The sequence below is a fragment of the Crassostrea angulata genome, chromosome 4 (assembly GCF_025612915.1).
Source record: "Crassostrea angulata isolate pt1a10 chromosome 4, ASM2561291v2, whole genome shotgun sequence".
Taxonomy (NCBI): Eukaryota; Metazoa; Mollusca; class Bivalvia; order Ostreida; family Ostreidae; genus Magallana; species Magallana angulata.
In genome coordinates, this window is record NC_069114.1 from 35001738 (window position 1) to 35013731 (window position 11994).

Genomic DNA, 11994 nt, shown 5'->3' on the forward strand with positions numbered 1-11994 from the left:
TTTTGTTAATAATTTTATAAATTATATTGTTTCAGATTATATTTAGTGATTGCAAATGATAAAAACCACAAAATGTTTTTTACAGAGAAACGCAGGAGGTTTTCTGCTTATGGTGACGGAGTTTGGGAACTCGGGGATATATATATATATATATATATATATATATATATATATATATATATATATATATATATATATATATATATATATATATATATCGTTTTTAATTGCTGTCAAATCATTTCACCTCGATGGTAATTATTTATTCAAAAATAACAGAAAGCCGATTTCTGTTATTTTTGAATAAATAATTACCATCGAGGTGAAATGATTTGACAGCAATTAAAAACGATGTACAATTTTATGAGAGATCATTTGAAAAAATGAACATGGAAGCAATACTCCATTTTTTAAAAGAGATGACAACAGTCTAGTAACGATGAACTATTGTGCCACTCCTGGAGACATTACAAATCAGGGGCTAATAAGGTGTCTTAACCTATCTTGTCCTTTCACATGGATATAGATGCAATGCCCCGGTATATCATCAGCTCATTTTGGCTTCGTCTTGGTATTGCATGTCCACTTTGAATAGCGCGTATATGAAAAATAATGTATGTAACTATATAGTTGACACACATGCTTCAGTTTATTCCAGAGATTATAATGTAGTGTTTGTACAGGCCTGAAATAACTCTGCAGCTGATTCCCCACATAACACATGAATTTGTATCTCGTTCTCTATATTTTATGATTTATACATATATATACAGCATAGCATTTGATTACTTTCAACAGCTCACCATTAGAGCCCCACTCGCCTATGGATTCCCATTTATTGGCCCAGATGCCATGAAATTCACAGTTTTGATACATACGCCTATGCTCGTCATAACAATGTACTAATTTCATTGACTTTATACCTGGGAGCAGAGGAAAAGATTTTTCAAGGAATTAATGCATTTTTATTATATAATTGTTTGGTAGCGCAGTGGTTAGAGCGTTTGCTATAGACTCGCGATGTAAGGAGTTGATCCTTACGTCGCAGGTTTGAATTCCATTGCAGGACGTGGAGACCGGTCCTTTGGATGAGACCGTATTAACCGAGGTCCGATGTCACATTAGGCACTGACAGAAGAAAGATCCCTCAAATCTCAATGGCCCTAAGTGCCGAGTATAAGTCTAAAGTTGCAGCCCTTCACCGAGAAGTGGTGGCATCTCCATACAAGTGAAATATTCTTGAGAGGGACGTTAAACAACAAACAATCTATATATTTATTAGAGCCTTGTGCTTACACTAGAACTCCTGACCCAGGGGCCTTGAAATTCATACTTTTGGAAGAAACATTCTTGCTCATCATAACTATTAACTTTTTTCATTGACTTTATACACAGGAGCAAAAGAGAAAATTTTCAAAGAAAAAATGCGTTTTTACTTCATAACATTAAAGCCCCATCCTAACACCAAAACCCCTGACCCAGGGGACATGAAATTCACGATTTAAGAAAGGCACATGTGCTCATCATAACTATGCATTTTGTTTACCCAGATACAGAGATGAAGATTTTCAAAGAATTATTGCCATTTTTACTATAAATCAGTGGAAGCCCACCCTAATATTAGAAACACTGACCCAGGGGCCATGAATTTCACAATTTTGGAAGAGAGCTCAATGCTTATTAAAATCATTCCCATAGTCTGACTGCTTGATGTCCAGGAGTAAAAAAGAAAGAGTTTTAAAGATTGCATTAATTTTGATGATTATTGCACAGAGAAAAAGCTTTATTTTTTTAATTTTAATGCATAACAGACTAAAACAAATTGTAATACGTCACCTGAATTCACTCTTTATAATGAAATGTATAACAAAACATTTATTGATTGTTAGAGAAGATTTATTCACTGAACATAGTGATACATGTATGAATTAGTATTCAGAGACTCAAACTCTGCTATATCTTTATTCTGCTTTCCTACATTTTTGTTAAAGGGATGGGGTTGAGGGGCTGTTCCATGTATAACCCCTTAGTGCTTAGTAGATCTAAGGAAATAAGGCTGACAGTGCTTTCAGCTACTGTTTTCCCAAGATGGAAATCTGAGTGAAAATGTCACCTTATACATCACAAGTTAGTCTGCCCAAACCTTTATGTTGTAAAAATTTGCATTTTAAAAGTCATCTGACTCAAAGTCTTGAGTTTTGCCACACTGAATTAATTCACTTATTGGCCACTTTTTTACTGAAGGGAGAGCAGGAACACAGCTCTATAAGGATTTTGAATAGGTATCCCATTTACTTGCAACAAGTTGCCTAAAATTTGACTTACATCTTTCAAGTAAATAAGGCTTTGCCTTATTTAATCCAGTACAAAATATTATGTAGTGTAAAACCATCCAAAAAATAACAACAGTCTCATCAAGGAGAGTTCTATTTTCTCGGAGGTCTAAATTGAATAAAAGAATGGGATTGCTGAAGAGTAAAACATCATTATCTGAATCATACAACATAATTTCAAGCTTATCGGGGGAAATAACAATATTTGAAATCATGTGGTGTAAAACATCAGGGTGTTCCTGCTTTTGAACTAGGGAAAACACAATTGTTTTTGCTATAACTGCTTGTGACAGAGTATATGTTCTGGTAATGCTTGCTTGACCTCTTCTATTGTTTTAATCTTGTCTGGAGAATCATCATTGTCTGTTTCTGAAATTTCAAAGAGAGGAAAGTATTTCATTGAAATAAAAGTACACACCTAACAAATGGTTATAGAGAGGACACCAATGAACCCCCTTCATATTTTTAGATCTTCAAAATAAGTCAGTAGCTGAGCAGTTCAACAGCTGTTTGAAGTGATTAAAAAGGCATTGTCTTGTTCTTGTATGCATAATTTGCATACAAAATAACATATTGAATCTCATATTAATTGCTTTTATATCTTTTGGCAACAGTTTTTTTCAGTTTCGAGCAGAAAGAAGCCATTTCAAGAAATGTTTACATTCATATTCTCAAATGTACAAGATGGCAGCACATCCCACTAAAAAAGTTAAACAAAAATTTTTTTTACCATCCAATTTTTATTGAGCCATCTAACCATTATGTGGGCCAGTAAAGCTTGAAAAGGCAAGGCGTACATGGCCCTTAAGGTGTTAACTGTTAACCACGACCCTGTACCACAGAGATCTGCAATGCATTAGGTAATACCTGTCCTTCAGAAGCAATTAATTATCAACCTTGATCAACCCCAGATAAAATTTGTAAAGTTTTGCATACATGTACATGATTTGTTTCTTGTGTTTTTGTCAATGTGTAAGACAAAAAAAATTGAAATGGAATTGAAATAAATTTTATGATCCTTACCATCCTGTACATCAATTTTTCTTTTTTGGAAATATTTTCTTCAATATCCAACGCAGTATTTGCCATGGCAGGAATTCTCAGATGTGAGGAGAAGACAATATCAATAAATCCATGCCAAACTTGTTCATGACCTAAAAGTGATTGCAATTATTTAGTTTTGTATAACAGGTGGCCGAAGGACCTAACAGTCACCTGTGTATAACACAATTCTGTACAGAAACCATGGGAAGGTAAATAAATGTATTATCTACCCATCAATTTTCCCTTTTCTTGTTGCTGTTGAATTTGCAGATTGTGATCCAATTTTTCAGATCATCACAACGTGGTTTTCTGAATTCATGTCATGCTATGTGAAACAGATGACATATTACAAAAAAATTTCTTTTGTATCAAAAAGTCCCTTAAAAATGCTTTGTTTAATAAATGAAGGGTATATACTTGATCATAAAACTTTTCTTTCGTTAGATTTGCTAATTGCAGATGGGTATATAATAAATGTATCATCATAACGGTAACTTGATCCAAAGAGCTGTCCGTATCATGTCCCGATGACTTGAGCAGATCATCAGCTCTAACTTGCTCTGCATCTGCTTTGATCTGATTATCCATGCCTGACAACAAGACACGATATGGTTCTTCCGATCATGTTACTGTTATAATAACAAAAACTATCACAAAAAGCTGCATGGTTTACATGAAAGGCTGCATGAAATGCTTTTGACATGTTTCTCACATGCTTTGTACATGATTCTAGCATACTTTGGTCTCAATTTGGACTTCCTCCTAGTGTTCAGAGCCTCATAGACATTTTTTAAAGTCAATACAGATTATCGATAGGTTACAGTAGTTAAGAAAGAAATCTTTCAAAATAAATTTAATTAAAACTTGCTGCAACGTTAAGTATTATAACAATAGGCCCAAGGGCCACATCCCTAACCTGAGCACACTGGCTGGTAAAATGCAAAAATGACTTTAGTTTTAAAAAGGTTGGTTATGTATGCAATCACACCTACCCCCTCCCCTGTGACAGGGGGCCCAACAATGTTTTCCTGAAAAAATGTCCATGCATGAGGAATTTTGTTGAATGGACAGCACGAGGCATGCTTCCCATCAATTAAGCTACTTAATTTTTTTTTATCTAAATATATACTTAAATTAAAACCATGATGAGTTATATTTAATTCAGTTATTTTTAAGCATTGAGCACAACCCAAAGCACTTACTGTCAGCATAAAACTACTTCTGTTCACAATTCAGCACCACTAAGGAAGGTAGATAACTCTACTCTATCGATCATCTTAAAATATGCAACTGGAAATCCCTGATTCTCTTTCGGTGCAGTTCTAACAGTTGGAGAATAATTTGTTTCTTTAACACCCAGGAGCAGAGGAGGAGATTTTCAAAGAATAAATTATATTTTCACAATGTTTCATCATTAGAACCACTCCTAAACACCAAATCCCAACCCGCTTTGGTGATTTAGTTCCTCCAATAAACATTCCAGCTGTATAAATATATAGTTGTTTTAATCCAAACTGATGACTCTCTTGTAATAACGATAATCCAACACCAATTATTACTTACATTGAATCGTAATAAGCAATATGTTACAACTTATTGCGATGACCCCATCCCCCCTTTTTCACCGTTCAAATATGGTGGAATGCTGATCTGTTTTTAAATCAGGATTACACACGTGTACTGCATGGTGAACATCTCTTTTACTTGAAAACTCTTGCTCGCTGTTGTTATATTACATCCAATATAACATTTTCATCAATTGTGAATGTAAATGCTGACACCTTAAACATGCAACGGTTAATCTTTTTTGTGGAATATCATGATATTGCTTGATCCCATTGTCTGCACTGTTTCGGAGAAAGTAACTTTTAAACCTTAGATATGCCTGACGTCATGACGCCTTCTGGCGGCCCGTAATAACAGCATACTTTTAAAAACCCGTTAGTAATAAAGTATTTACGTTTTAACATGTTATACATGTATTCTAAATCTATGTGATAACAATTCAATAGTAACAACATTCCTTCATATGAAAATCTTTGTTTTATACACAAATGTGTTTGATTATTTCAAAAGTGCTTCAAAATTTTGTTTAATGTTATCAAAAATTTAAAAAAGTCAACCTACAACCTGTTTATATTTTGTTCTAAGTTCTTTCAGATATTTTGAATTTATTTATTTTAAGCATTTAGAAATTCTGTTTTAATATTTACAATAGAATAAGATTCCAGAGCTGCTAGATCATTATATAAACAAATCACAAGACTATGAAACAGGTTTTAAATCAAATAAAACAAATGAAAATGGCACGAGGAAATAAAACCTTTAATCCAAGGATGAGCTTACATAGTAGCTAACACGGACTGGCCAAACTTCAGATTACTTCCTTTTTGATATTGGCACATCATATATAAATAAATATACTTTTACTTTTTTCGCTGTGATCCGGATAGTGGTAAAACCCGGCGATTACGGGCTATTTTTACAGTTTTGAACTAGTGGTATTATAGTTTTTAAAAAGAATCCGTAATCTACAGTTAAATCAGGAACAAAGATTTTTTTTTTAAATTCCTGACAATCATGTTACTTAAAAAGATATTCGTATCCAAGCCATCTTCTAATCAGGAAAAATGAAATCGAGCAAAACTTTCTCTTGCATTCAGTAGTGTCAAAGAAAAATTGTTTAAGAGAAAACTCCTATTATTGTGTAAATATCTGATTGAGTCGCCTCCCTTACAGATTTGGCACTTTTGGTTGTCCAGACATGAGCAATAAAAGAAACGCAGCACTTCTTTTCACTTTTGTGTAATTTTGGACGACCATAGGGTTATTGGCCAAACCTCTATTTTTCATATTTTTTGAAAGGGGAGAGTCTGTTAAGATAATACGGTATTTATAATGGATTTCAAAGCCTCACAAATATCCCTCCAAACAAAGATATATAGCAGATTCCAGTAAATATGCTACCAAGCCTCTTTCTTTACTCTTTGCTGAAATTCTTACAGTAGTGAAGGAGAACTTCAAGAGCACTGTACAACAATATATTCCAAAATCGTTATGAATCAGATGTAAATACAATAAATATACTGGTTAACTCGGTATATCCCAGTGAGCTTGAAAGAAAAGGTACCACAGATTCTGAGACATCTGTTTCATATTTGAATATTTTACAAGAAAAAGACCTTAATGGTAACCTAACAACAAAATTATATAAAAACGTGATGATTTTGATTTTTCCATCGTCAAATTCCCTTACTTATGCAGCAATATATCATCATCAACTACTTATGGGGTTTCTGTCTCTCAGCTTATTCGTTGTGCAAGAGCATGCTCTACGTACGAACAATTTCATAAAAGAGGCCATCTACTATCAAAATATTGGAACAAGAATATAAAAAACCTCAATTAAAATCATCTTGATGCAATTTCTATGGTCGATACAATGACCTTGTCAGCAAGTACAATGTTTCATTAGGACGCATGCTGACTGACGTTTTTCATACTTATTAGACCATGATTATTTATACACCAAACTGACTACGGTTTCTTCCATTTTTCATGATCTTGACACACAGCGGGTGCGATTGGTCGGCAGTAGATGCTTACTCCTCCTAGTCACCTGATCTCACCTGTATCTTAATAGAGGTCCGTGTTCCTCTATTTTGAATTTGTATTTCGCTATATGGATTTTTGTGATTGTTGATAGTTTTTGTTTTGTCATTTTTAATTTCATCAAATAAACATAGTAGAATATATGTGAGAGAGCTTGGTTTAATCATTTATTTTTTCAACAGAAAAGGTAAATGAATTTGCAAAAGAAAACCATGAGCTTGGGATTTGCAATTGCACTTCAGAATAAGATAAAAAAGTTAAAACAATTAGTTATGCAACATAAACTTATAATGTGAACTATTCAAAGTGTGTTAGGTTTGAAAAGTTTCTTTTATGGCTGTCTACATGCGTTTGGTGGTAGTTTTCTTTTACTCAAAGTTACTTTCTTTCTGTTTGTGTCAGACATTTCAGCCGAAATCGGGTACCTGTTGACATGTTGAGAAAATAAATTAGGTCATAGGAACATATGTAGCCGATGAGAACTCGGCCCCAGGATCACAGCAGGTGCTATTCGTCGGTGAAGCAACAACCTCAATGTACTTTGGCCATGTTTTGTTCTGTTCCGATCCCTCTTCCGCCTGTAAATTAACGTTGATGTTTGATTGACACGGATGTGGATCAATTAGTTTGTTAGAGGCATGAACATGATAATTATCAACAACAGTATAAAGAGAATCCGTGTTTCGAAGATTGATGTTTACCTGAGGCAAAATTTCTGACTCCAACGATTGGTCTGCATTGTAAAGGTTATACGGTTTTAAATATACTCCATAACTGCTTTGAGATGTTGAATTGTTTCTCTTGAAACATTTGTTTCGAATCTGTGTTCCAACAAAAACAGCAAACAATACGACGAACAACCCACAGAGCATAAATATTCCAACCAATATTGAAGTATCTATGTAGGAAGTATCATTATGTAAATTACTGGTTTCCATGAACTTCTGATTTTGCAGACTTGAAGTAAAGATTATGTCTATGGCTACATTTGCTGTAACTGTTGTTTCTCTTGTAACAAACGCTGCTTTAATTCCAGATTTTGTTGTTCCGGTATTTCTTGTATTTTCTATGTTTTCTAATAAATGATAAAAACATTAAATGTAAGTAAAAAATAAGAATTTTCTAAGAAAACAGTCCATGTATAGCCTACGTAGAACTTCTACACGACAATCATGCATCACACTGATAATACATACCTTCAGTTGTTGTTTTTACAGAGGTAGCTGTTGTTGGTATTGTTATTGTTGTTGTCGGTAAGACACAACCAAATGATGGGTGACATGTTTCAGCTCCTTTACAGGTACACGTGAACTGACATCTTTTCCCGTAATTTGGAGGACTACACACTTTGGCGCAGTTTGGACCCAGATATCCTGTTTGGCAACCTGGATTTTTCAAAATCAGAATGTACTAGCAGTAAGTAGCTTAAAGTATTGATTTTTGTCATTATTTAAAAATGAATTTAACATTTTGCATACAATATATTTTGTTGTTATAATGCACATTGATTTCAAAATTCTATATCAATGATTTCTATTTTCTGAAACGACATTTTAAAATATTCAGATCGTTTACTCGTGTTCACATAGTAATAGTTTGTACTCACCGACACACTTGTTTTGCTCATCGTCCCAAACAGAATCTGGACAACACCTTAAGCTGGGGTAACTGAAAAGTTATGAAACATATGTGATAAGAGAAAGAAGCTGAAGTAATTGATCTGGGTTTTTTTAATTTCCACACTTTGAAAATTCTGGTTTTCATCTGTTTTTCATTTCTAAGTTCTAAGAAATCAAAACTGACCTTTGACCTGTCGATGTAGACATAGACTTTATTCTGTATACTGTAAATTTGCTATTACATAAAACTATTGACACATATTTACATAAACCACGAAATGCGATTTCTCGAGGCTCATTGATAGGTATTCATTAGTATTTAGAAATGAATGTAGAACATATTTTTAGATTTTAATAGCGCCAGTGGATTATTTTTTGCAATGCTTGCTTCTTTTAAATCCCAATGTTTGATATAGACTAAGATACAATATACTGTTTATGTTTACATTCTCTCAAAATCTTTATCTATTTATTTATTTTATTTATTTAATTTGAATTGACAAAAAGAACGATAAACATCGGTATTGTTAACAAGTACGTTACATTGAGGAAATACCAACTCTTTTATATAAGGAAGGTTGCTACACCTTTTTGGGGCGGATTTAAATCCCGTCCGTGTATGCTTTAAAAGTAGCTTAAAAATTATCAATCATGAAATAGTCCACGCATATACATTTAGATTTCTTATAAGATTTCCAAGAAATAAGTTGGACACTTTTGATAATGTTTCGAATGCAGTTCAAAAATACTCAGATTCATAGGCAGATATATTTATTTGAACTGGAAATATTGTAATTTGGTTATGCCAGGAGCTATACACAACCATTACAATCTTCAAAAAAGAAATGTGAAATAAAATGGGAATGTAAATTAAAGATTTCTGATACAGGATGCTCAATCAATGCATTAAAACCCGCCAAAACTAAAAAAAAAAAATCAAAAATCTACGGTACCATTCTCGGCAAAGGCTTGTACGGACACAGCTCATGTCGTAACACGTTTAATAATGTTATATACTTACCTTTGGCATAGAGAGTTTACAAGGCGGATTTGGAACACAATCATGAGAAGATAGGTACAATGATTTTTGACCAGTTCATGGCAATTTCTCATGATTATCATTATGTAACAATATTTTTCCTTATATGAGCCTATTTTGTCGACGGCTATAATACTGATCTATACCCGATTAAATAATATCATCAGAATGTTATAAAAATTATTAAATACACTCTCTTAATCCAAATTCCAGGAAATAAAACGCAAAAAATAAAATAATATAATATATTAATATACAACATTTTAATTATTAAAGCATTCTCCTATTTTTTTTTTTAATATCTGAATATGTCCACAGTCTCACAGTTGTCTCTACCTGATTATAAGGCAAGAAACTGATCTTCGATAAATGAATTATTACAAACTTTTCAAGATCTTATATCCAGAGAGCCAAGTATGTTCGGTTGTAGGAGCAGACTTTGTTTGGCTTGATTACATTTTTCTTATTTTTTTTTAAATGAAGCTACACTATATAGACTATACGAATTTCTTATAGGATGAGATACGATACTCCAATTCAACACTCTTTTAAACCCAGAAGATGCTGAAATCATAGTATTACATGTATACTGAAAGAAAGGTAAAATCCCTTCAGATCAATACGAGGTGAAGACGATTGAAACCATATTATTAACACATAATTTTGCTATTTTGTATATGACCAAAAAAACAATAGGAGGAATGTTCTTAAAAGTTACAGATTATCCATATCTATATCATTATTAGTCTCTTACCGGTTTCACCGGGGAGGACTATAGCTTTCCTCTGCGTCCGTCAGTCCGTCCGTCCGTCTGTCTGTCCCACTTCAGTTTTCCACACTTTTTTCTTTATGCGTTTGAGGAATAATATGAAATTTGCTGAATAGCTTAAAAAAGTCAAACTACAGATCAGGTTTACACTTTTGTAGCGTCTGGTTGACATATTTTCGAGAAAATTAATTTTTTATATTCCAATTTTTTAATGTTCGGGTTCGTTATCGGGTTCGGTGTGTATTGAATAAACAAGAAAAGATATATATATATGTAGTCAGAAATAATATCGCGCATTACTTGTACCATTCCTTTTATTGTTTGTAACAAACAAATAAGTTCTGTAAAATAGTTTTAAGCATTGTGTTGTAAATTTATTCGACAGGATTTTTTTTAATTATTACAATCGGGTTCGTTAGCGGGTTGGTCTGTTGATTCGGGGTACAGAAGACGGTAAGAAATAATATTCTGCATAACAGTGCATTGTTTACACAAATTTCTAGCTGCAAATACTTAATGGATTGTATGAAATTACAGGAGATACAATAAAGAGGATTATTTTAACAATTTTTTATTTAATTTCCATATCAACTATGTAGTTTGAATTTCCTTTGTTCTTTTATCGCCGATTAAAGCATAACATATCGTATATAATAGTTTTGAAAAAGATGTATACTTTGAAGCTTTCGTAGATTAATACAAACCGCTAGGGGACGTGTGTTGCTTATGCAATACTCTCAGAATGCTTGTTATATATGAGACTCCTCTCATAGTTTTGATTTATAACAAACTGATGTTGATCATGATGATGTAATAAATCCATTGTTAAGAAACATCGCAACAAATTTACTTCATATACAACATTAAAGAAATACGAAGTTCTCTTGGCTAATAAAAAAATGCGTTATCACCAAAAAAGGAGCACCACTAGGTACTTCGTGTTTAAGAACTGAAAAACTGAAACCTGGACTATATTTATTTTACAACAATTGAAAAACAAGTTCTACAACTTATATTGATATATCTCGTTGGCACGGATGTTAGCGCGAGGGGGGTCATTGATGTGGGAGGAAGCCGGAGTACCCACAGAAAACCCACGTGTCCAACAAATGAAAGACGCAATAGTCTAGACAAGGCCAGGTCGTAAGTGGTCTGCCATGACATCAATAAATCAAAAAGGGAGCATGCTAGAATTAAGAGACATATTCGGCAGCAAATTCACAGGCAGGGAACGGGTTGTGTCAGACTTTTAGCAGTGGGCAAAGAGAGATAGAGTATGGTTCAAAGAGAGGTAAGAAGAGAGGTTTAAGAAGTCAAAAGATCACAGGCTGCAGAACTTGGTGAGCAGGGAGGGGGGAGCTTCCACAAAGCTTCATTACATGGTCGAAGCTATGGAAAAGTACCAATACAGGACTGTATTTCTTTAACAATCAGCATTTCTTTTACGACTATTGTATAATACCCTGCAGTATCCAGGCAATCTTCAACGGGGGGGGGGGGGGGGGGGGGGGTTAACCGATGAGCCTGCGTGTAAGCTGCCATGACGAATAACTTATCTTGGTAACACAAAGACGATAC

The 11994-nt window shown here is 33.7% G+C and overlaps 1 protein-coding gene and 1 pseudogene across 2 annotated transcripts; both read right to left on the reverse strand.

Moving 5' to 3' along the window:
* Positions 1 to 2167: 2167 nt before the first annotated feature.
* Positions 2168 to 3965, reverse strand: LOC128182241 (uncharacterized; annotated as a pseudogene).
* Positions 3966 to 7359: 3394 nt separating this feature from the next.
* On the reverse strand, positions 7360 to 9808 carry LOC128182033 (uncharacterized). Of its 2 annotated transcripts, XM_052850636.1 has the most exons (5): positions 9630 to 9808; positions 8596 to 8657; positions 8186 to 8374; positions 7691 to 8064; positions 7360 to 7567 (listed from the first exon to the last, which is right to left on the reverse strand). In XM_052850636.1, exons 1-5 carry the CDS (start codon positions 9728 to 9730, stop codon positions 7439 to 7441), a joined length of 855 nt encoding a protein of 284 aa, XP_052706596.1. In that variant the 5' UTR covers positions 9731 to 9808; the 3' UTR covers positions 7360 to 7438. The 2 variants fall into 2 exon arrangements, with proteins under 2 accessions (XP_052706596.1, XP_052706595.1); XM_052850635.1 differs by having other exon boundaries at positions 7360 to 8064.
* Positions 9809 to 11994: the final 2186 nt, after the last annotated feature.